The following is a 26,243-nucleotide window of genomic DNA, read 5'->3' as shown; positions in this document are numbered from 1 at the left end:
CTGTCACGTCCAATCTTGTTTTATTGTTTTCTGATGTCAAAGGCCCTGCTTGGCCATTACAGCTGTCACGACCTTGAGTTTTCACTGAAAACCTTAATAAAATCGTTGAACGAGAAAACCCCAAAATATACTTTGCAGTTGAGGCCTAGCATATGATTGTGTAAAATCCTTGTAAAGGTTACATCCACCCCTCACAAAACATTTGGTTCTAGGTGTAATTGACATGTTAAATCATGCAATACCAATATGAAACTCTTACACCAAGATCTTCCCACCAATGCTGCTCCTGTTCTTTCACTATGACCCTTCTAATGGAATAATGAAATTCGTTTTTTGATGGACGGGTTTACTTTTACTTTAGTAATGACTCTATGACCGATGTCCTGAAAAAAGTTCAGCTGAGATATCTTTGCATTGGACTCAAAGCTCAGTTGGCTAATGGAGAAAGTTTTACAACATTTCACATATAGACTAGTACCTGAATATAAGAACTCATCACTCGTTCTTTCATATTCCTGGTCTGACCTGGTTCTTTGGGCAAGCTGTTGCTGTTGGTTACATAGTTAGTCCATCCAATTCAGCCAATAGAAGGGGAGAAAAAAAAATTGTATATATACACAGCCCTATACACACTGTTGATCTAGAGCAGTGGTACTCAACCTTCCTAATGCCGCGACCCTTTAATACAGTTCCTCATGTTGTGGTGACCCCCAACCATAAAATTATTTATCCAGTAATTATAATTCATGAAGTGTCGTTTTACCTCCAATACTGCTGCTTTCAACACAGTAGCTGCTTTTAACAGAGTAGCTGCTTTCAACACAGCAGCTGCTTTCTACACAGTAGCTGCTCTTTACACATCGGAAATATGTGTTTTCCGATGGTCTTAGGTGACCCCTGTGAAAGGGTTGTTCGACCCCCAAAGGGGTCACGACCCACAGGTTGAGAACCACTGATCTAGAGGAAGGTAACACACCACCAATGAAGAATGTATGGTTGACAACCAAAAGATAAGGTATGGTACTAGCAGATTGCTCCCCGCAAGTATTTATAGTGTGACACCAATTTTTCATTTTTCACCCATCTCGGTACTATAATCTACCCAGCACAACATCTCTAATAACCTCTTGACACCTCCATATGAAGGAACTTTTAAAGCTGAAGTTAGGCATGGCAATTTTTACTAAGATACCTTGAACCATCTTGGACTCGCATAAGTATGTATGTGGCATATTTGTGGGATCTCATTGGAAGCTGGAAATTGCTATTCTAGACAACTCTACTACAGGGATCTACACTAGCTTCCAGGTCCCAACCTGAGCAACTGGGCACCATTCAGGGAATACTTGGCATTTTCTCAATTAATGCACAGTGTTCTTTGATTAGCTGATATTGTGATTGTGACATCACCACCCCACCTCTCCATCTCGTCCACTCAGAGAACGATTTGCCTTGAGAATATGCTAGTGTTCCCTGAATGGTACCTATGCCAAGTGGGTGACCTCCTTTGCTCAGTAAGCAGATTGGCAACTGCTTGGCACTCAACCTAGAAGCTAGTGGATATCACCATAGTAGTCATGCCTTAGCAGGTTCCACTGAGATTCCACAGGTATGGCACATATGAAGTGTGACAATTTAATTCCCGGAATGGACTTTAAAAAAAAATAAATGTTTGCTTGCCCATACACTAGTGGCTGTTGGCACCTTCAGAGTAGTCCCCTTGTGAAGCGACACATTTTTTTTTTTCAGATGACTGCGCCACTGCTGGAGACATTCTTCTAATTTGTTTTCCAGAACACTGTGCGGTGTCTGTCACGGCGTGCTGGATATCCAAAATGTCATCAAATCTGTGTACTTTTAAGATATTTTTAAAATTTGAAAACAGCCAAAAGTCGCAGGGTGCTAAGTTGGGGGAATAAGGTGGTTGGTCAAGTTTCAGAATGGGTTACTGGCCAAGGAACTGCCAAACACTTAAAGGCAAAGTTCACTTTTTTCTAAATGTGAACTCCCATATGTACCAATATACCATTAATGTATTTCTGTTGCAGAAAAAATAAAGCTTTCTTAGTATTTAGCATAGTCTTACCTGTCTAGCTCCAGCTTGCTCCATAGAAAAGTTTATGACTACCAGCTTTGGGACAGGAAAGCTGGTAAAGAGTATTTCACCAGCTGACTTCATTAGCACACACCCTGTTCTCCTCCTTCAGGAGTTTGCTCCCACACACTCCTGTAGTCACATGCAGACTGTAGTACTGAAAACAGGAGAGGTGTGTAAAGCTCACCACACACTATACAATCCTCTTTAGCTCTACTGTCTACTATGGAGTGCAAGGTTTTACCTTTTAAGGCATCATGTGCAGGAGCATTGTCGTGATAGAGAATCCACTTGTCAGGCCAAAGTTCTGGTCTTTTTGTCAGGGATCCCAGTCTTCGGCGCGGCGTGCGAATCTGCGGATCGCCCAGGCACATCAATATGCGGGCATTAGGACCTGGGTGTCCACGGCGGCAATTGCGGCCGCGCATGCGCGCACGTGGGCGCGCGCCTGGCACCAATGTTGGTGCAGGGCACGCTATTTAAACTGGCCAGGCAATGTCCTCATTGCCGCAAGGTCTTGTTCCTGTTCCTGTGTTCCTGTAAGTGCGTTCCTTGTTGCCGACCCTGTCTGTTCTGATCTATGCTGACCTTCTCCTGCTCTGACCCCCGGCTCTTCCCTGACCATTCCTCTGCCTGTCGTTACTATTATTTGGACCCTCTGTTACTGAACCCGGCGTGTGACCTGACTACTCTTTGTCTGCTGCTTGGTACCGCACCTGTCCCCACTGTTACCGAACCGGCTAGTCTGACCAGGCTCACTCCTGGCAGTCATCCATCCATCCCGCTCGGACCTGGACCTGTCAGCCCCTTCACAGCAGGCTCATCCCGGGCACATACCCTCAGCGGGACCCCTCTACCATAGTTGGGTGCACCCAGGGGTCGCGACCTGGTTCCAGTCTTGCACCAAGTCCATCCCCACCATCAGGGGCTCTGGTGAAAAGGCAGACTGGGACTTAGACTCCGCGTCCTGGGGAATCCCGTTCTGAGGACCACTAGAGATCCTGTTGGGCGGAGCCTGACACTTTTCCTCCAGACAGATAACTGTAACACTTTCTGAATTTCCATGAGACAATGTTTATTGACTGTGGGTTGACACATCTTGTGTCATCATGGACCTATGCCATTAAAAAATGCTTGATTTCCTTATGGAATGTTCACCATAAGCCTGATGTAACAAAGCTAAATTTTCACTCGCACTTTTGCCAATTTTCACTTAAAATTTGCTGCTCCAGATTCCTGCCACTCATTTTCTGCCAACAGTGCAACACCCTCACGTGTTATCGCTTCTACTACTCTGTAAAGACAGAGACCACTGGTCCGCGACTTAGGCAAATGCAAGTTAGAACATATCAGAACACGCTGCAGTGCGAATGGCTGTGGGACTCACCATCCTAATACTACGCTGCGGGCATTCTGGGAATTGGCTGGAGTTTGGCTTTAAAAAGAGCTGTTTAATTCAAATGGGGAGAATGTCCTCTCCATTATAGTATGGATGATGTTTACTTCATTAAAGTACTCCCGATGTTAGTTTCTGCTGGTTAAACCGTGTTCACCACTGACCTCCATTCCACTCTTATGTACTATTATCAGAACAGCACAGCATTTGAACTCTGCGATTGCTACTTTTGCTGAATTACCAACACTCACTTCCTCTCTGACCTATTTTTGTTATATTACACCTTTTTTAGATATGTAGTTCATAAACCTTGAGAGAATGTAAGCTATTGAAGGAAAGGGATCCTTGGGGTGAAATTGGTTCCATGTAATAGACTTCTATTTCCCAAATATTCATCAGTTTTCCTTTCCGTTAGATCTTGTCGAGAAATGTTTACCGTGTTAAAAAGATCACGATGGCGGTCTGGAACACCATGCGTTTCATAAAGAGCTGTTTTCAGTGGGAGTCTACGAAAAGGAGTGTGATCGCTTTCTTGGTAAGTTCTATATTTTTATCTGCCGGTCGTTCTTTTTATTGGATGTTCTAGTCAGCTAATTGCTCTTTTCCTCTTAGTAAGGGTTTCGGATTTTGGTTAGAACTCCAAATTGTGTGAGCAAATGCTTCAGGGGCGGACTGACAACTCATGGGGCCCCCGGGCAATAGGGGATCATGGGGCCCCTGTGTCCTTGCCCAAACTCAAAAAAGCCTATGAAAAAGGTACCAGGGGTATCTCATGGGGCCCCCTACTGACCCCGGGCCCTCGGGCAGTCCCCGAGTTTCCAAATGGTCAGTCCACCCCTGAATTGCTTTAACCCTTTCACTGCCAGAACTGTTGTGTTTTTGTTTTGTTTTTTTTGCACTAGACTAAGTCATGTTAGGCATAAAGATGACTTAAATTCCCCCAAACAATATATATTTTGGTGAAAGCTGAGACCCTAGAGCAGTGGTCTTCAAACTTGTGGTCCTTTGGCTGCCTTTATCCATCTCTTTTCCTCCCCTGATACAAGAGACTATTCCTCCCACTGACACCAGGGCATAATTCCTGCTACTGACATCAACAACAGTGCACTATTTCTTCCAGTGATGCCAATGATGGGGCACTATTCCTTAATATGATGCTAACTATTTCTCCCACTGACACCAGCTATGTAACACTATTCCTCCTACTGGAACCAGTGACTTGGCACTATTCCTCCCACTGACACCAATAATTGGGTACTATTCCTCCAATTGACACCATCGATGGGGCACTATTCCTCCCACTGACACCAATGATTGGGTACTATTCCTCCCATTCACACCATCGATGGGGCACTATTCCTCCCAATGACACCAATGGTGAGGCACTATTCCTCCCACTGACAGCAACGGCGGGGCACTATTTTTCCCACTGACACCAATGAGGGGGCTCCATTCCTCTCACTAACACTAACAATGGGGCACTATTTCTCCTACCGGCACCAACAACGGGGCACTATTCCTCCCACTGACACCAACGATGGAGCACTATTTCTTCTACCAACACTAACAATGAGACACTGTTCCTCTCACTGACACCAATGATGGGGCACTATGCCTCTCCCTTGTACCAAGGATACATTGTTTACTCCCACTGACACCAGCACAATTTCTACTTCCAATGGCCACAGTCCAGCCCCCTTAAACAGTAAACTGGCCCTTTGTTTAGAAAGTTTGGAGACCCCTACTCTAGAGAATACAATTATGGTAGTTGAATTTTTTTTTTCTTTTAACATCACACAATGTTAGAACAATGTTTTATCAAGTTCAAAATTTCTGATGGGACTGCAACGTAAGGGTGACTTTCATGGGGTTCTGATGGGGACTCATGTAGGAGGGACATTGATGAGGCTGTTATAGAAGAGGAGCTCTGATGGGGACTCTGATGTATGGGGGGAGTCTGATGTGGGGGGGACTCCATTTTTCCACCCCAAAAATATGCAAAATATATGACATGACCTTAGTACTGAAGAGTTTGGAGCCCCTGGGACTGACATTACTGCACTGACACGTTTTTATAGCTGTTCATGTTCTCATTATCTATCAGTGTTTTAGAGAGTTTGATCACAGTAATGAGTAAAAATAAACTGTTCCTTCCATCCAGCATTTCCTGATCATTATGTCAGATGTGGGCAGCACAGTGGTTAAATGGTTAGCACTTCCGCCTGGCAGTACTAGGGTCGTTGGTTCAAATCCCAGCCACGGCACCTCCTGCCTGGAGTTTGCATGTTCTCCCTGTGCCTGTGTTGGTTTCCTCCGGGTACTCCGGTTTCCTCCCACACTCCAAAGACATGCTGGTAGGTTAATTGGATCCTGTGTAAATTGGCCCTTGTATATGAATGTGAGTTAGGGACCTTAGATTGTACGCCCCTTTAGGGTTAGGGACTGATGTGAATGTACAATATATATGTAAAGCGCTGCGTAAATTGACAGCTATATAAGTACCTGAAATAAATAAATATCGTTTGTACCGTTCCATAGGACTTTTTCTGCAACGTGTTCAGCTGCTAATATGGTTGCCCAGTATGTGGCTGGTTTGGCTGCCAAAAGTGATTTCACGCTGCGAATAGTGATGTTTGCGGTCTTCCTGTAATCCTGAGGCCTGACATGGCTCTGGAAGAGGATGAACAATATTGCACCAATATCTGTGTATTGCGATCTCGGTTGATAGCTTTTATTGGCCAGCTAGAGAGGTTGTAGCGCAAACTTTTATGCTAGATCTATGTCTAGTACATGTTCCTTAAAGTGGGTGTAAACCTCAGACACCCACCCAGGACCAACGACAGATTCAGAAACTCCAGCGTGGTCTCCAACCAGGGGTGGACTAACAACTCATGGGGCCCCCGGGCAATAGGGGATCATGGGGCCCCTGTGTCCTTGCCCAAACTCAAAAAAGCCTATGAAAAAGGTACCAGGGGCATCTCATGGGGCCCCCTACTGACCGCGGGCAATGCCCGAGTTTCCAAATGGTCAGTCTGCCCCTGTCTCCAACACATACGACACATGTTTCGGGGTAATTGACTCCCTTGAAACACATTAGGCCAACCTGGCTAGAAATCTGGATGATTCGTCTGCACACTGCTATATACCCTTTCTAGCAAACTTTGAAATCGATAACAGGGCTTTTTAGTTTACATATATTGCAATATGTGTTTAACCAGTTCCAGTTCGTATTACAATAGGCTGGGTGGGACTTTTGCCATTGCGAGTGAACGTCATTTGAAAAAAAAAAAAAATTCATATGGGTACAGTGTTGCATGACTGTGCAATTGTCATTCAAAGTGTGACAGCACTGAAAGCTGAAAGTTGGCCTGGGCAAGAAGAGGGTGAAATCGGTCAAGCTGGTCAGCTGCATCAAACGTATCCCTCTATGGCCAGCCCTGCTCTGCAAATGCTACTGTGAACACAATGCCAACATGAGGCAAACAGACACTAAGTGTGGGACAGCTGCTAGGTTCAGGTCCCCGGAAACGTGTTGGCTCAACTTGGCTCTTCCCATTTGAATATCTGCCACTGTAGTGACATTGTGGTTGTACCAGTTAGGTAGCGGCCAACATCTCTAAACGGAGTCAGCACTATCTTTGGAACCTCCAAAAAAAGAATTATAGATACCTCAACCAGTCCAGCAGTCCCTGACTCCAACTAATTACATCAAAAGAAGCGGCATGGGACTGGGTATGCTGCAGCAAAGAGATGGTGATGGCGCTGGATCGCCAGGTTCATGCTTTTGGCGAGCAACCCGACTATACAGTTCAAAGGGAAGGGGAGGGGGGGAATCATGAAGGGGGGGTGGAGGGGGGCAGTTGAGTTCCTCTTTAAATATTTAAAAAAAAAATGCAAATTGTCCATTAAAATAACCCGTTAGGGTCCTACCCTTTTTTTTTTTTTTTTTTTTTAACAAATTCATGAATTTTCCATATTCTGCTCCATATTTACAAATCCTCCATCATTTGGTCAGCAAGGTTACAGAACAGAAGACCGGCTCCGAACACTGACATTTGCAGCTAATTGAATGCCACCATCGTCTTCGCCATTGTCATTTTGTTCCTGAGCTGTCATTTTTATTAGTCCCCATACCCCCCCAGCTGATCCTCGTGGGGTTCTCCTCGGGTGGTGTGCATTCTACATCGATGGCCTAAACTTGGCAGGCCGCGGGTCCTTTTGATGTGGGTGTTTTCCGAGCTGAAGCCTGTAATTATACCCACCACAGGTGACAGATATGAGTAGCGCTCGGTAATAATTTTAGCGGCTGATCTGTTCATGAAATGAAACCCTTGTTGCGGTTTGGGAAGGACCCCTGCAGCTTGTCTGTCTTTATTGTCAAACCTTCGCCTTCCTTTTTTTCATTATACAAGCGTAGATTTCCTCCTCGTCTTCGCTTGTTGTGACAGTGCGGTTTTCGCCTGCAAAGAAAGTAATCATCTGCATGGAACCCCATTAATTCACCCCATGGAAAGGCGGGTTAAGAGGGAACTCCATCCAAACAGTTAAATAGTTAGGTCACCTTTAGGAACAAGGTGGACAAACCCTTTAAATATACAGGTGATGTAAAGTATTTATATATGTTTTATGTTTTTATGTGCCAATGGATTTGTAATATGGGTCTGCCATCCTTGTGATACCCAAGCCTCTGCTAGTCAATAGGATGACTCTGCTGCTTCCATGGTCACTGTACAGAGGTGATGACGGTGATTCACTGTCCAATGATGGGGCCAGAGGTGGAGAGGTCACATGGGAAGCTGATTTTCTGAACCAGATAGGTGGATTGCTTAAAGATAAATTCTAGGTATGTCTATTTTTACTTTGGTCCTGTGAAAATCACTGTTATAAGCAACCGTTTTTTCTGAATGAAATCCAGTCATTCTCTATTATTGTGATTAGCTGCGATTGGCCCTGTCTGTACCATGTGATCACTGTGACCAAGCACAGTAATCATCACAATGGTACACAATGAATGGGATGAATGGAAGCCATCCATTGTGTACAGTTGTGTGAGTGGCCCGGTACAGTGATCAGTCATCTGCTGTGTTTGGTAGACACAGCGGGTGACAGATCATGCCTCAGCGTGGCCCGATCCTGGGAGGACGTCATGTTACAATACGTGGGGCGGGAAGTTGTTAAGGGCTTGTTCACACCAACTGGCATGCTTTTTTGAAGGGAAGGAGCTGAGAGATCTTCTTCCAGAGTTCTATTCTTCTTGGAGTTGTGTGCTCCCACTCCATCTGTGGCATTGTCTGTAGCAGGGGTCTCCAAACTCCTCAGCACGAGAGCCGCATTGTATATTTTACAAATAGTTGTGAGCAGGGGCGGACTGACAACTCATGGGGCCCTCGGGCAATAGGGGATCATGGGGCCCCTGTGTCCTTGCCCAAACTCAAAAATGCCTATGAAAAAGGTACCAGGGGCATCTCATGGGGCCCCCTACTGACCTCGGGCCCTCGGCCACTGCCCGAGTTTCCAAATGGTCTGTCCGCCCCTGGTTGTGAGCCAATAAATATCCCACCACAATTCCCCTTAAATCAGGGTCCCCTTTAGATTCTTTTTAAATCAAGGTCCCCACCAGAGTCCCCCTTCGGTCAGGTTCTCCATTAGATGCTCAATTACATCGAGATCCCCACCAGAGTCCCCCTTACATCAGGCTACGTATTAGAGTCCCCCTTACATCCATGTCCAAAATGGAAAATAAAAGAAAAGAGAAATCCAAATCAAATCAATATTTGCTGTGACCACCTTTTGCCTTCAAAACAGCATCAATTCTTCCAGGTACACTTGCACACCAGAAGGAACTCGGCAGGTAGGTTGTTCCAAACATCTTGGAGAACTAACCAGATCTTCTGTGGCTGTAGGCTGCCTCAGATCCTTCTGTCTCTTCATATAATCCCAGACAGACTCCATGAAGTTGAGATCGGGCCACTGTGGGGGCCAAACCATCACTTCTAGGACTCCTTGTTCTTCTTTATGCTGAATATAGTTTTTAATAACATTTTCTGTATATTTGAAGGCGTTCTGCTGAAGAACAAATTTGGGGCCAATCACACACCTCCCTAATGTTATGGCATGATGATAAGTATCTGCCTGTATTTCTCATCATTGATGACACCATTTATCCTGACCAAATCTCCAACTCCATTTGCAGAAATGCAGTCCAAACTTGTGGGGAACCTCCACCATGCTTCACAGTTGCCTGCAAACGTTCATTCTTGTACCGCACTACAGCCTTTCAGTGAACAAACTGCCTCCTGCTACAGTCAAATATTTCACATTTTGACTCATCAGACCAGGGGTCTCTGAACTATGACCCATGGCCACATCCACCCCTCTAGAGCATTACACCTGCTGCTGTTTTCTGCACCCAAGTTCCTATGTTTTCCTACATAGGTCATGAATACAAGGCTAAGTGACTAAACTATGCATGAAAACATATTAACTGGGGTGCTAAAAATTGCAGCAGGTGCAGTCCTGTAGGGATCTGGATGTGGCCAAGGGGCATAGTTTGGAGACCTCTGGACTGAAATATAAAATGCATTTGAAAAATCCAGTAGTAAGAGGAGCCCACTGTATAGCTCTGAGGAGGTGTGCATATGTCAAACCTTGTCTAAAGAGGTCTACACCAGCCCAACCCACCCCTGGAAATCCCATTGTAACTGGCAATCTAGAGTCTTAGGAACATCAGTTGCTCACCCATGTGAAAAGCAGGCCAGGTAGTCCCTATGCTCCAAGCTCCTTGCGTCTCTCATAATGAGCCAGAAGGGATGTTTCACAGCAGAAAACACACGAATTGTACCACAGAGATCCAGCAGCTAAGGATAAACTGGTTTGCATTTTTTAGACCGATTATAAAAAAAAAAAAAAAAAAAAAAAAAAACAAAACCTGCAATTTGCCTTCTCTGCTCCCCCAGTTTTGTATGTGGGTTTGTATCTGCTGATCTGCCAGTAATTACCGCCCATATTTTTTTTCTATTCTATATTTTCTTGCAAATAACTGACATGTCCTTTGGCAATCATAGCATGTTGCATGGAGAGGTATTCTCAGAACACTTCTACACCACAGATACCAAGGTAAAGGTGTTCAGAGATAGCTTTATAAGTGAGACTCTTGATGGAGGAGAGGGAAGTGGTTAAGAAGTTCCGGCGCCCCCGCCAAAAAAAATAATTAAAAGTCATCAGCTACAAATACTGTACTGTAGCTGCTGAATTTTAATATTAGGGCACTTACCTGTCCAGGGATCCAGCTGCGTCCTCACCCCGAGCCGATTCTTCAGTTGGCTGTTGGGTGCTGGCGCCACCATGTTGACTAAGGGAAACCTGCAGTTTCCTAATGCGCATGTGTAAATCATGCTGCGCTTTGTAAATGGACCGCAGTCCTCTGGGACCTGTGAAATGTCCCAGAGGGCTTCTGGAGGGGGGGGGGGTTGTCTGAACCTCTAGCTTAGCTTGCCAGAGTGGACTGAGCCGAAAGTGGGAGCAGGCACCTGTCAAAACCAGGTACCAGCTCCCCCCCAAAAGGTGCCAAATGTGGCAGGGGAGGAGGCAGATAAGCGGAGCTTACAATTTTGGATGGAACTCTGCTTTAAAGTGGTTTTAAACCTCTGCAATAAAAAAGGAACAAAGCATATCCTTCTATAGTGTTGACTTGCCTCAATCCAGAGCACACAGTGCGGTTCCTATTTTCTCTCTAATCTTTCTGCATGAGTCACTTTTGACAGTCTGCGCTGACACCATGGAATACTAGGGGATCCAACCGCCCACCCCCTCCCCCCTTTGCCTCCTCCAAGAGCTCCCAAACCTCTCCTTTTTCCCCCTCACTTCCAAGCAGTGTATGGTAGTTGCAGTCATGTGCACTGCTCTCTGCACACTGCAAAAATCCATAGTTGATCTCAGAAGGGAGCAAGAGAGGGTGACTACATTTCCACATACAGTGAAACAATGAACGTAGCCACCCTCTAACAGGAAGTCAGATCACAGCTGCAGAAAAGCTATGGAACTATACTCTCCTGCAGTCCAGCAATGTGGCATCCTGGAGCTCCCCGCCGGCCGCTGACATCTTTGATTGCTTCCACGTATGGAATTCTGGCCTCTTTCATTGGCCAGCCCGATATGACGTCACTGCGGGATTTCAGTTGCTGAATTTTTACGTGTGCTCAGCTCACTGTACAGGGGCCAACAGGCAGGTAGGTAACTTGATTATAGAAGAGACAAAGCATTAAAAATCCCGCCTGTTCGCCCATTTTTAATTTTTTACATAAAGTTCCATTTTAAGGTAACCTATATGAGAATTGCTCCTAGATTGTAAGCTGGAAAGAGCAGGGCCCTCGATCCCCTCATGTTTTGCATTGTATTGGTATTGTTCTGTCACATGTTCTGTCCCCCTTTGTAATGTACAGCGCTGAGCGAACTATTGGCGCTTTATAAATACTGTATAATAATAATAATAATAATAATTGTTTTCTAAAAATAAAGTTTAGGGTCATTTTAAACTTCCTAAATTTTATACTTGATTCTTCCAGCAGGTGGTGCCAAAACACCATAAATGATTCTCTTTTTTGCTCCTGCATTTTAAAGGTTTCCTAATTTTGATTTTTTTTTTCTTTTAAAGCTTCATGAGTTTTTAGCAGGTTTTACAATCTTTAAAAACCACTTCAGGAAGTGTGTGATTTTACAGTATTTCAGCCCTAAAAGGTGCTGCTGTCCTGAAGCGATGATGCCTTTTATTGGAGCCGTCTGGGCACAAGTAGAATATTAGGCTTGCTAAAGCAATATGTTCCAGAACTCTGCTACCTGTTCAGGTGTTCCCACATCGGGGAAGAGATTTATTAGGTAGAATTCTACTGAAAGGCCAGACTTGATGTGGTGTAAAGTCACACGCTCTTATTACTGTGCTTGATTTACGTGAAAATTTAGTTAAAGAATATCTAGACCCCAAAAAAAAGAAATATATTGCAGCTTGCCAGTCCTTGCTGGCTGCTAGAAGTTTTGTTTTTTTTGATTTTTTCATTACGTTTCCCTATTTCACCAGGTATCCTACAATTACCAAACATTCTGTCCTTGGGTGGCTACGCTCAATCACCATGAAGGGAGCCATAACATATAAAGCCATTTATAACTCTGCCCCAAATTACATCACCGATCTTGTCTCTAAATATCACCCAAACCGTCCTCTCCGCTCCTCGCAAGACCTCCTACTCTCTAGCTCCCTTGTCTCCTCCTCCCATGCTTGTCTCCAGGACTTCTCCAGAGCTTCACCCATCCTCTGGAACTCTCTACCCCAATTTATCAGACTATAGCCTACTCTGCTCACTTTTAAGCGATCTCTGAAAACCTATCTCTTCAGGGAAGCCTATCCTGCGCTCAGCTAATACTGGAATTTTCTACTCTTCCAACCAGTCCATCCCCCACAGTTGCTACCTTTTGTACCACTAGCTCCTCCCTCTTAGATTGTAAGCTCCCAGGATTAGGCCCTCCTATCCCTCTTGTATTGAACTGTATTGTTGCTGTATTGTCTCCCGTTATATTGTAAAGCGCTGAGCAAACTGTTGGCTCCATATAAATCCTGTATTATAATAATAGTCGTTACCAGGGGCGGACTGACCATTTGGAAACTCGGGCACTGCCAGAGGGCCCGGGGTCAGTAGGGGGCCCCATGAGATGCCTCTGGTACCTTTCATAGGCTTTTTTGGGTGTGAGAGAGGACACCGGGGCCCCATGATTTCCTATTGCCCGGGGGCCCCATGAGTTGTCAGTCCATCCCTGGTCGTTACCCATGCTGGACCTCTGCGTTTTTTACATGGTGGCCAGTGGGATTAATAGTTTACAAATGAAAGATTAGATTCGTTTTTGCATTTTATTCAGCTCACAGGGACAAGGACTCTGCATTTCTATCAGCAGGTATGAATAATACTTTTCGAAAATGCCCTTAGCATGAAAAGTGAAATTTAATACAGCCACCATATTCAAGGGTGGGTAAACTGCAATGGATTCATTTTTTTTTTATTGGGTCTGTAAAAATAGGCAATTGAACTGCATTTTTACCAACCTCCAACTGCCCACCGTTAAGCTGCTGCAAAGGCAGGAAGGGGTGGGTGGGCTACATAAATTATCCCTTTGCGTATTGCTCATCAAACCCAATACATTCAAATGATAAAGGCAAGGCTTGCTGTTGTGGCACAGAATTTCTTTTGTGGCCATCAGCCACAGTTGTCAGTGGAAGGACTGGTGCCTCATTGTTGGTGTCAGTGGAAGGGATTGTGACCCATCACTGGGGTCAGTGAAAGTCACAGCACCACAATGTTGGTGTCAATGGGAGGAATAGTGCCCCATTGTTAGTGTAGGATAAATTGTAAGTAGGATAAATCATGCCCAATCATTGGTGTCAGCGGAATGAAGTGTAACCCATCATTGGTGTCGGTGGAAGGAATTGTGACCCATTGTTGATGGAAGGAATAGTGCCCAATATTGGTGTCAGCAGGAGGAACAGTACCACATCGTTGCAGTCAGTGGGAGGAATAGTACCTCTTCGTTGGTGTCAGTGGGAGAAATAGTGCCTCATTGTTGGTGTAAGTGGAAGGGATAGTGCCGCAATGTTGGTGTCAGTGGGAGAAATAGTGCCTCATTGCTGGTACTAGTGGGGAGAATACTGCACCATTGTTGGTATCAATGGGAGGAATAGTGCCCCATCATTGGTGTCAGCAGGATGGATAGTGCCACTTTGTTGGTATCAGTGGAAGGAATAGTGCCCCAAGGTTGTCAGTGGGAGGGAATGGTGCTACTTTGTTGGTGTCAGGGGGAGGAATAGTGCCCCATCATTTGTGTAATTGGAAGGAATAGTGCCCCATCATTGGTGTCCGTGAAAGGAATGGTGCCCCATTGTTGGTGTCAGTGGGAGGAATAGTGCCCCACTGTTGGTGTCAGTGGGAAGAATAGTGCCCCATCGTTGGTGTCAGTGAAAGGAATAGTGCCCCATTGTTGGTGTCAGTGGGAGGAATAGTGCCCCATTGTTGGTGTCAGTGAAAGGAATAGTGCCCCATTGTTGGTGTCAGTGGGAGGAATAGTGCCCCATCGTTGGTGTCAGTGAAACTAATAGTGCCCATTTGTTGGTGTCAGTGGGAGGAATAGTACCCCGTTGGTGTCAGTGGGAGGAATAGTGCCCCATTGTTGGTGTCAGTGAGAGGAATAGTGCCCCATCATTGGTGTCAGTGGGAGAAATAATACCCCATTGTTGGTGTCAGTGGGAAGAATAATACCCCATTGGTGTCAGTGGGAAGAATAGTGCCCCTGTGTTGGTGTCAGTGGGAGGAAAAGTGCCCCAGGGACTGGATGAAGGTAAGCAAAGGGGCACAGTTTGGAGACCACTGTTCTAGCCACTAGAATGATATTACATGCATACAGTTTATGCAAACTCATGTAATTACGTGCCACACGAAGCATTTTCAATGCTGGATTTTTCTGGCAGCACCTGGCATAATCATCCAGCATAAATGGGATTATTTTAATATGCCTGTATGTACTTGGCCTAAAACTGTGTTTTTCTTTCACTTGTGTTTTTTTTTTTTATTATAAAGTATAGTATTATAAAAAAAAAACCCCAAAACAATCAGCCATAATTGAAGTCCAATCTATGTGCAGCTCCCAGGCAGGCTGGTAGAAGACTTGCCTTTTGTTTTGCAGGCTTGCTCTTTCAGCATGCATTGTTCCAGTGTGCACCGCAACCTCTGACTTCCCCGAACACAGCTGTGTACATTAGGCATCTGCGGCTGTGTCTTCAGATATGGCATTCATTTTAATAGAGGTATGCATTAAATAGACGGCATTGTGCTCTAACTAGCCCCCATGCCCATTAAAACTTCTCCTCGTTGCTTTGAAATCTGGCTAATCGGAGACATGACAGTGTTTGTGATAATGATGCCGGCTCTTTTTTTTTTTTTTTTTCCCCCGGAAAGTGTTATAAGTTGCTATCAAAATTGTCCACATACTCTAATGCCCAGACATTCCATAAAGCGTTTTACATTTTCTCTAGCTGTCAAATCAAAGTGCAGTATGTAAATGCCGATGGTTTGTCCCTTTATAGTCAGATATTTTCTTTAACGTATGCTTTCAGTGTTAGGGCCGCGGAGCTGTGCGGGGAAAGCTACCATCATTTCTAGAAACAATCTGCAATGGCAGATTTGACGTTTTCTTTTTTCCTTTTTCATTCATTCGTTTTAATAAATGCTCACCACTGCCAAATGTTTCTAGCATTTTAAAATGGCAATAATAAAGTATTCACCTTTCCAGAAAAAAAGGGGCATGAACACCCTACACCAGTGGTGGTCAATGTTCTTGATATGGCGGGGCCCCGAGCAGTAACAGGACAGCATCATCCAGCGCCCAGGGCAAGGATCCAGAATTGTCCCTCCACTGGTAATACATGCCTTTGGCTAGGTGTACCACCCTGCATCTTTTCTTTGCCCCTTTGCTCCAAGGGCAGCTGCGGTTTCTGTGAGGATGCGTCTTGGAAAAGGTGCATGCACCTTTTCCCCTGCATGAAACTCAGGCACAGCAGCGCATTCAAATGAATAGGCTGCCATGCCTGCGCAAATGCAAGCCACACAGCCCAAACTAATGTGAACCAGGGGTCAGTGGCAGTTGGTCTTTACCAGAGATACTGATGGTGGACATTGGACATCTTGCTGCAAACTAAAACTAGGTTACAGCCCTCAGGATCACCCCTCCCACCAGCTGGGATCTGCTTGCATTGAGTAGAGAAACAGAGAGACCCAGTGATGACACAGTAGTTCAGTGCCACCTTAGTAACACTGTGCTACCCTGCGGTGGGTGATCAGGGATTTATTTTTTTACCACTTTGCTGTTACAATGGAGATCATTGTAACAGCAAAGTTTTCAACTGTCATGAATGGGTTAACCATTCATAGCTGCTTCACGTCCCTGTACCGGAGCAGGCATAGTTACATACATGTACGTGATTTTGCCTGCAGGTGCCGCCCAGCCGCAGTATATGTACTGCGGCTGGTTAGCAAGTGGTTCATTTATCCACTTGCTGATCAGGATGCTTATACATGTATGTAGGTCAGCAAATGATTAAGGCGAGGTTCACACCTGTGCGGGCCGCGATCTGTGAGGGCATGGGAACACTTTTATTTGAAGGAGTTGCTGTGCCCCGGGACACACAGAAAAGAAGTACCTGCCCTATTTTTTAATTTGCAGCCTGCAGAGGAACTGAGGTCCCCAGTAAGGGGGTGATTTCCAGTTTGGGCGGCATGCTATTAGGATTAATGGCACCCGCCCACTGGCCATGCATTTCTTTGTGTGGGTGGTGTGCAGGGGCGGACTGACAACTCATGGGACCCCCGGGCAATAGGGGATCATGGGGCCCCTGTGTCCTTGCCTAAACTCAAAAAAGCCTATGAAAAAGGTACCAGGGGCATCTCATGGGGCCCCCTACTGACGCCGGGCCCTCGGGCAGTGCCCGAGTTTCCAAATGGTCAGTCCGCCCCTGGTGGTGTGGTTGCTGGTCTTGCAGCGGCACCACCCGCACAGATGTGAACCAAGCCTTAATAAGCAATGCTGTATACATTTCTCATATATGGATGTTTTAATACAAGATCATTGCTGCAAACTCCATCCATGATCTTGGTATTATTTTTTCCAGATGGCGATTGGCTGTTTTGTAAAAGTGATCTGGGCAACTTTACGATTGCTTGACCACTTCTACAGCGGTGTTTTTGTCGAGCCACTGCCGCCTGTGGAGGTTCCGGGACTTTCCCATTCTTCTAAGGAACCCGTCACTTTGGTAAGCAGTTGAGACGGCTTTACACAGAGAAGATGGAGGCCTCAATCTAGTCTGTGATGAATGAACCCAGAAACAACTAGGTTTTGTCACTTCCAGTTTCAGAGCCATCATTCCCTAGCTGTTACAGCCATGGCAGCAGCTAACCACAGACAGTCTGTGCTTGATTAGCTGCTTTGGAGGGCAGGGGAGACATTGGTGGTATAACAGACCTCTGATGTCTCCAAAAAACAGTACCTGTCCAAGGGGGCAACTGCCCTGGGCCCTCTGACTGAAGGGGCCACCCTTCGATGTAAAAATGATATAAAATATTACAAAAATTATAAAATAATAAAACAATAATATATATAATAAAGAAAATGCTTTCTTTTAATAAATGTATCTTTGCTAAGTAATATTTTGCCTACCATCATTAGTAAAGGTTTCCTATGGACTGGTATATTGTATTTGTTTTTTTAAATGAATGTTGGCGGCTGAAGCAAGGCACATATAGAGAGTTTGTGTTCTAAGGAAAGTGGCCACGTGTGACCTCAGGATGACGATGTGTCATGCATTTTGAAAATGTGTAACTGTCAATGAGAATGTAAATCTAATCTGTGTAGGAGCCCCCCCCCCCCCAAGGTCTAAACCCGGCCCTACCTACCACAAAGGGGGCTTGTTAGCCTCCTTTTGAAAGCAATAAAGTTAAACAAAAAATAAAGTGTAAAAAAATTACATTTAAATAAATAAAAAAATAAAGTTGATAGATTCTGTGTATGCATTGATATTGGTCCAGTTACGGTGCTACATAAAACCCGCTGAGACTAACTGATATTGACTGATATTTTTCTAGTATGTTGAGAATATAGAGTATAAAATTAAAAAAAAAAAAGTTTAATTCATTGTTTAAAGTCAAAATGTAACACCGCTATTATAGTCTACTTCAGCAATTTAAAACACCCATATATGAGGAATGCATACAGCATAGCTCATTTAAACAAGATAACCGCCTACTTGAAAGCCTAAGGGATGCATTGTGAAGCTGAGGCCTAATCTATTGTTTGGGAGGTCAAAGAGTGTTAATGCACTTAGCCAAGATTAGACTCCTTTTCTAATTGCTTCAGCCCTTCTTCTGAGCAGTTGGGAATGATGAGCTTCCTTGTCAGCATTTGCTGAACTGCTTGCTATCTTTTTGGTCACCCAGAAGTTAGTAAGTGTGCTGACAACAGAGCTGCAAACTTTACTCTTGTTTGTTATATTTGGGGAAAGGACATTGAACTTGAGCTTGGCAGCTGTTTATATGGAATGACATACTCAGTGGGTTACCTTGTTACACTTCTCTTCTGGTTGAGCTACCGAGAGTCTCCATGGGCAAGTCATTAATATTATTATAGAGTATTTCCACTTTTGCAGTCTTGTTTGAGAAAACTGCACTATACGTTTGTTCTGTGTTCCCATTCCCAGAGCAAAAATAAATAAATAAAAATATTTCTCGCCTTTTTAGAGGTTTCTAAGGAGAAGGTGTCATGGTTCATTCTAAGTACTTCTTGGAGTCTTGCAGTCCCTCATTAAAGAAGAATTGCAGATATGGATATTTTTGCATAGTTACATTGGTTGAGCTTGAACCAATGTAAAAAAAAATAAATTATATATATATATATATATATATATATATATACAGTATCTCCCAAAAGTGAGTCCAGCCCTTACAGTTTTGTAAATATTTTATTCTATCTTTTCATGTGACAACACTGAAGAAATGACACTTTGCTACAATGTGACGTAGTGAGTGTACAGCTTGTATAACATGTAAATTTGCTGTCCCCTCAAAATAACTCAACACACCGCCATTCATGTCTAAACCGCTGGCAACAAAAGTGAGTACACCCCTAAGTGACAAGGTCCAAATTGGGCGCAATCAGCCATTTTCCCTCCTCGGTGTCATGTGACTCATTAGTGTTACAAGGTCTCAGGTGTGAATGGGGAGCAGGTGTGTTAAGTTTGGTGTTCTCTTTCTCACTCTCTCATACTGGTCACTGGAAGTTCAACATGGCACGTCATGGCAAAGAACTCTGAGGATCTGAAAAAAATAATTGTTGCTTTACATAAAGATGGCCTAGGCTATAAGAAGATTGCCAAGACCCTGAAACTGAGCTGCAGCACGGTGGCCAAGACCATACAGCAGTTTAACAGGACAGGTTCCACTCATAACAGGCCTTGCCATGGTCGACCAAAGAAGTTGAGTGCACGTGCTCAGAGTCATATCCAGAGGTTGTCTTTGGGAAATAGACGTATGAGTGCTGCCAGCATTGCTTGCAGAAGTTGAAGGGGTGGGGGGTCAGCCTGTCAGTGCTCAGACCATACGCCGCACACTGCATCAAATTGGTCTGCATGGTTGTCGTTAAAGAAGGAAGCCTCTTCTAAAGATGATGCACAAGAAAGCCCACAAACAGTTTGCTGAACACAAGCAGACTAAGGACATGGATTACTGGAACCATGTCCTGTGGTCTGATGACACCAAGATAAACTTATTTGGTTCAGATGGTGTCAAGCGTGTGTGGTGGAAACCAGGTCAGGAGTACAAAGACAAGTGTGTCTTGCCTACAGTCAACATGGTGGTGGGAGGGTCATGGTCTGGGGCTGCATGAGTGCTGCCGGCACTGGGGAACAATGAATGCCAACATGTACTGTGACATACTGAAGCAGAGCATGATCCCCTCCCTTCGGAGAATGGGCCGCAGGGCAGTATTCCAACATAACGACCCCAAACACACCTCCACTGCCTTGCGAAAGAAGCTGAAGGTAAAGGTGATGAACTGGCCAAGCATGTCTCCAGACCTAAACCCTATTGAGCATCTGTGGGCAGCCTTAAACGGAAGGTGGAGGAGTGCAAGGTCTCTAACATCCACCAGCCCCGTGATGTCGTCATGGAGGAGTGGAAGAGGACTCCAGTGGCAATCTGTGAAGCTCTAGTGAACTCCATGCCCAAGAGGGTTAAGGCAGTGCTGGAAAATAATGGTGGCCACACAAAATATGGACACTTTGGGCCCAATTTGGACATTTTCACTTAGAGGTGTCACTTTTGTTGCCAGCAGTTTAGACATTATTGGCTGTGTGTTGAGTAATTTTGAGGGGACAACAAATTTACATGTTATACAAGCTGTACACTTGCTATTTTACATTGTAGCAAAGTGTCATATCTTGAGTGTTGTCACATGAAAAGATAGAATAAAATATACAAAAATGTTAAGGGTGGACTCACTTCTGTGGGATACTGTATATATACTCACAGGCCTAAACATCTCCTAAACATTACCAAATAAAACCTCCATTTTTAACTGTATGAATTTTGTATTACCACGCTCTGACTGATATGCCCTTCAGTGTCCTTTCTTATATAAATCTTTTGTTCTATCCAGGGGCGGACTGACCATTTGGAAACTCGAGCACTGCCTGAGGGCCCGGGGTCAGTAGGGGCCCCTATGAGATGCCCCTGGTACTTTTTTCATAGACTTTTTTGAGATTGGGCAAGGACACAGGGGCCCCATGATCCCCTATTGCCCCGGGGCCCCATGAGTTGTCAGTCCGCCCCTGGTTCTATCTATCAAATATAGGATGAGGGCCTATAAGCATAGAGCTTCCTTCTATTTTTTTCAGTTACGAATTCTGAAAATGCTAGTTTTCTGGTGACGTATGGCAACCCACTCCCTTCAACAGTTTTATAGAGTGACCAGAAAATATTATGCAAAGCAGAAAAGTGATCAGACTGTTGATGCAAGAGGGTCAGCAATGCAGATAGCTGTTTCAAAGCAATGATGGCCTCCATGTTTCTTGAATATCAAGTTACTTTTTAAGGTCAATTTCCTAATTAACTTGAAATTGCTTGAAACTACTCCATTGTACAACACACTTATTCCATAGATTTTGAAAGGAAAATAAATTGAACTTGGAGGCCTTGAAAATAAATTTGCTTCTGGTTATAATTTTTTTTTTTAGAAGATTTAAAAAATCAAGGGTTAGTTCTCATTTGAGCACCCACTTTTCTTTTAATTTTCAGTTTGAAGATTATCATTGAAAAAACACCTTGTCAAATGTCATTAACATCATAGCATACCGTATATAATTAAAGTGTTACTAAACCCAGGACCCTCCAATCATTATATCTGGTCTCCCACAGTACATAAACAATGGAAATGCAATAATTTTTTAAATATAAACTGCTAAATACCTTTTCTCATCAGCAGTATATAGCAGTCTTGTAACTTCTATCTAGTGTCAAGCTGAGCACTTGTTAATCTTGTAGGAGGAGTTTGAAGCTTAATCTTGAAGCTTAATGGTGCAATTCTGTGGAGTGCGACTTTGTTCTTCATTTCGGCCATACATGTGGAGTAGGATGAGCTCCTAAAGCCAGCACCCGAAGCAGACAGGGACTAGAGGAACACATTTGGGAATTGGAGCTGTGCGGCCTTTTCTTTTTGTCTTTACAATAAATGAAATGTGATTACAACGTTGAGTTTTGTTCTTTATAAACCTTGTGTGATTGATTTTTGCATTCAGTTGATGGCAGAATTATATGGCAGGAGATTGTTGCAACACAGGGATCCATTGACTATTATATCAACTGTTTTCCACTTGGTTACAGTGCATCAAATGTTAGATCCTCAAGTGTCTGATTTTGAATGAACCTGTTTGCTTGTTGTGATATGTATACGTAGCTGCGTTGTGTGTTGGAGTGACATGGAATGTAAACACGCTCTGATGTTCCTCTGCAGCCTGGCGTACATATGGAAGATAAAACGGTGTATTCACATTCCAGGCCAATTCATCCTTCACTGGCATGCAATTCTTGGAATAGATTTCATTGCATCATTCGCTTAAATAATAAATAAAACATAGGTCGCAAGTTCATAGACCACCAGTGATCCATATTCACGTGGTGAAATGGGTAATGATATTTCGGCAGTGTAGTTCTGTAATAGTCTGCTTGTTTCATCTGTATATAAAAATTAAAAATTCAAACAAAAATCTGGCCTTCGTGAAGAACAAGCCCTTTGGGCATATGGTTCATTATGCATATTCGTTTAATTACTCAGACACTTGGGATACCTTCTCTGTTGCCCTTGCTTTCAACTTGCAGATCCGCAGTGGATTCTGTACTGGCTGTCTTGAACAGACTAAAAGAAATTGTAGGACTTCTATGAAAATCCTTCCAAAGCAACTCAGAAATAGAAACAGAAATGTGTCTGTGTGTAAATATGTCTCTGTGTATATATACAGTACTGTGCAAAAGTTATAAGTCGTTGTGAAAAAACTGCTGTAATTTAAGAATACTTTCAGAAACAGAAGTGTTAATAGTTTTTTTTTATCAGTTAACAAAATGGAAAGTAAATGAACAGAAGAGAAATCTAAAACAAATCAGTATTTGGTGTGACTACCCTTTGCCTTCAAAACAGTATCAATTCTTCATAAGTACACTTTTCACACGGTTTTTGAAGGAACTTAGCAGGTAGGTTGTTCCAAACATCTTGGAAAACTCACCACAGATTTTCCCAACTCCTTCTGTCTCTACATGTAATCCCAGACAGACTCCATGATGTTGAGATCAGGGCTCTGTGGGGGCCAAAGCATCACTTACAGGACTCGTTGTTCTTCTTTACACTGAACATAGTTCTTAATGACTTTGGCTGTATGTTTGGGGTCACAGTTGCCTGCAGACAATCATTATTGTACCGCTATCCAGCCCTTCGGCAATCAAACTGCCTCCTTCAACAGCCAAAATATTTCAAATTCTTGACGACTCTGTCCAGAGCACCTGCTGCCATTATCCACACCTCAGTTTCTATGTTTCCATGCATAGTTGAATCGCTTTACTGTGTTTCCATGTCGAAGGTATGACTTTTTGGCCGCAATTCTTCCATGAAGACCATTACTGGTTAGACCTCTCCGAACAGTAGATGGGTGTACTTGGGTCCCACTGGTTTCTGCCAGTTCTGTGCTGATGGCACTGCTGGACATCTTATGAAGTCCAAGGGAAGTAAGCATGATGTGTCTTTCATCTGCTGTATTATGTTTCCATGGCCGACCACTGTGTCTACGGTCCTCAACATTACCAGCTTCTATAAAAGAGATGAATTGATGCTGATTTGAAGCTAAAGGGTAGTTACACCAAACATTGATTTGATTTAGATTTTCTGTCTTCTGTTCGTTCACTTTGCATTTTGTAAATTGATAAAAATAAGCAATTAAAATATATATTTTTGAAAGTTTTCTTACTCTTGCACACTCCGCTCCTCATAAGACCTCCTTCTCTCTAGTTCCCTGGTCTCTTCCTCTCATGCCCGCCTCCAGGACTTCTCCAGGGTGTCACCCATCCTCTGGAACTCCCTGCCCCAACCCCAGATTATCACCTACTCTCCTCTCCTTTAGGCGCACTCTGAAAACCCATCTCTTCAGGGAAGCCTACCCCACCCCCTGCTAACTTGCTTACCTTCTCCACTCTTCCTACCACTCCGTCCCCCACAGCTTTCTCCTCGTGTGCCACCATTCCCTCCCTCCTAGATTGTAAGCTCGAAAGAGCAGGGCCCTCGATCCCCTCATGTTTTGCATTGTATTGGTATTGTTCTGTCACCCTTTGTAATGTACAGCGCTGAGCGAACCATTGGCACTTTATAAATACTGTATAATAGTAATAATAATACTTTACAGCATTTCTTCACACCTGCCTATATTGTTTTGCACAGTACTGCATGTAATCTCCAACTGCCCCAGAATTAACATCACATGTTAACACTGTGCTTGCATTTTGTGGTTTAAGTCCTCTGTGGAGGGCTACTTTCCAACTTGCCTACCTGGTTGACAAGGAACCCCACCTCTTCCTCATGTCCGGGTCCTTTAAATGGCTTAGGCCTCCTGGCAATAGCAAAGGCGGTATGTCTTCCCCTGCATATATCACATCTGCATACAACATTATAGAGATAATAGATCCCTCTGGTGTTGCTATAACCTAACAATTTTAACTGACCACAAAATGTAAATTTAACGTTTTCAAAAGATCAATAAAAATTGAAAGTGCATGCTTAGCATGCTCAGAGTGCATTGTAGGTTAGAGTTTGAAATTTGTACATAAGGCATTGTTTGACTGAGAAATATTATAATTGCTTTGTTGGTTAAAAAAATAATTCCCGTTCTCCTTTAGAGCAAGTTTATTCTCATCATTATTTTTCAAAATTTTACTCTATGAATGACTTAAAAATATATAAGAATACCTCTTTAGCAATTTAAAGTTTGGTATGCAAGGGTTGCTCATTGGCAGTTGTAATAGAGTCCAAGTCTACATTTGCAGTAGGTGGACATAGTCTTCCTGCTGAGTAATGGAAGATAGTGAGTCGAGGTGATAGAAAATCTAAATGTGTGGAGATCCACTGTACTAAAATCTTTGTGTGCTTATTTCTGTGGGTTTGCTAGAAGGGAGAGGAAGTTATGATCAGAGAGTAGAAAAAGACATTTAATAGAAAGTAGGGGCGAGTAAGAGGAGTTTAAATATGTGTACGAGCAACCGAAGATCAGGTGAGTCAGATCATACATGATTAACTGTCTTTCGTTCAACCAGCGGGTTGAATGAAAGAAAAAATATATTCCCCCATCCATACATTCAATGTGGATGGAGGAATCCCTCCTGCAGAGCTGTTGTATTCTGAGACTTCCCCGCTGTTGGACTACACTCAACAGTGCCATCAGCTATAGCCAGTGGTACTGATCGAGCAAAAATTTCCAACAGGCTGGTTGTACAGAAGTTGATTGAGAGATCGACTTCTGTACAACCAGCCTGCCCATAAATGGATTAAAATTTGGCTGGTTTCTGCTGAACTAGCTGAATTTTTATACATCTATTGCCAGCTTTAGAGAAATATCCCATAAGCTCGTCTATTGGCATTTAAAAGGTTGAAACAACCATTGGGAACTGTAGAGATATCAGTAGAAAGGAATGGAGTAGTCATGTAGAGAAATGATCTGAAACAGATTAGTACTGTAGATGGTCTAAAAGGTCATTAAACGAATTCAGTTGTTATATGGGATGAAGATGCAGAGGGATTAAAAACAAGAAAGGGGGAATTTTATGGTATATGTAGAATAATGTAACAACATTCAGAAAGATGAATGCCAATTCCGCCTCCTTCTTTTTTTTGTTCAGGTATTGGATTATACCTGGATTGTAGGCCTCCATATTAGCTTTGAAAAAAATCATAGCTGTAGATGATTTTTTACACAATGAGCAGAAGGTGTAGGTCAGGGCAACTGGAGTAATTGGTAGAATGGTTATGTTAGGTACTTACTTAGTTTATCATTGTTAGGAGATTTAGGAGAGTGGTGACCTTTGGAATATTGAATTATAAATGCCCCAAGATGGATCCAAATTATATTGTTTCCCTTTAGACTTTAAATATTACTCCTGTTCATTCATGCTTGAAGTCGACCCTCCAGTTGACTGTTCACAGGATCTAGTGATTTCATGCTACTCGTTCTCTGCCAAGTTCAGGATGGTGCCTGAGTTGCCTGGGTGGCCTCCAACATCCTCCACTGCCATTATTAAGTAATCCGATGTTGCACGTTTTAGACTTTGTTTAGAAAAAGGTTTTTCAACAGTCTGTGTTTAACCATTGTCTAATGCCTATGTCAAGCTTAGGGTGTACATCCAATTTTTTTCTTGGGAAAGGTTATAACCAGGGGCGGACTGACCATTTGGAAACTCAGGCACTGCCCGAGGGCCCAGGGTCAGTAGGGGGCCCCATGAGATGCCCCTGGTACCTTTTTAATAGGCTTTTTTGAGTTTGGGAAAGGACACAGGGGCCCCATGATGCCCTTTTGCCCCGGGGCCCCGTGAGTTGTCAGTCCACCCCTGGTTATAACACTTCTCAGGTTTTAACTGCTCTCCA

General features: G+C 43.7%; 1 protein-coding gene across 1 annotated transcript in view; it reads left to right on the top strand.

Annotated features, from left to right (window-relative positions):
- The window catches only part of MCTP2 (multiple C2 and transmembrane domain containing 2), a 381,280-nt gene that overhangs the window by 304,702 nt on the left and 50,335 nt on the right, over nucleotides 1–26,243 (top strand). Inside the window, exon 17 of the mRNA XM_089653100.1 lies at nucleotides 3,907–4,026. Coding sequence (XP_089509226.1) covers nucleotides 3,907–4,026 — 120 coding nt within the window. The remainder of the gene's footprint in view (nucleotides 1–3,906; nucleotides 4,027–26,243) is intronic.

The sequence above is a fragment of the Staurois parvus genome, unplaced genomic scaffold (assembly GCF_062004578.1).
Source record: "Staurois parvus isolate SC_StPar_1 unplaced genomic scaffold, SC_StPar_1.0 ptg000698l, whole genome shotgun sequence".
Taxonomy (NCBI): Eukaryota; Metazoa; Chordata; class Amphibia; order Anura; family Ranidae; genus Staurois; species Staurois parvus.
Note: the sequence above shows the minus strand (reverse complement) of the source record. Positions and strands in the feature narration are given on the sequence as shown.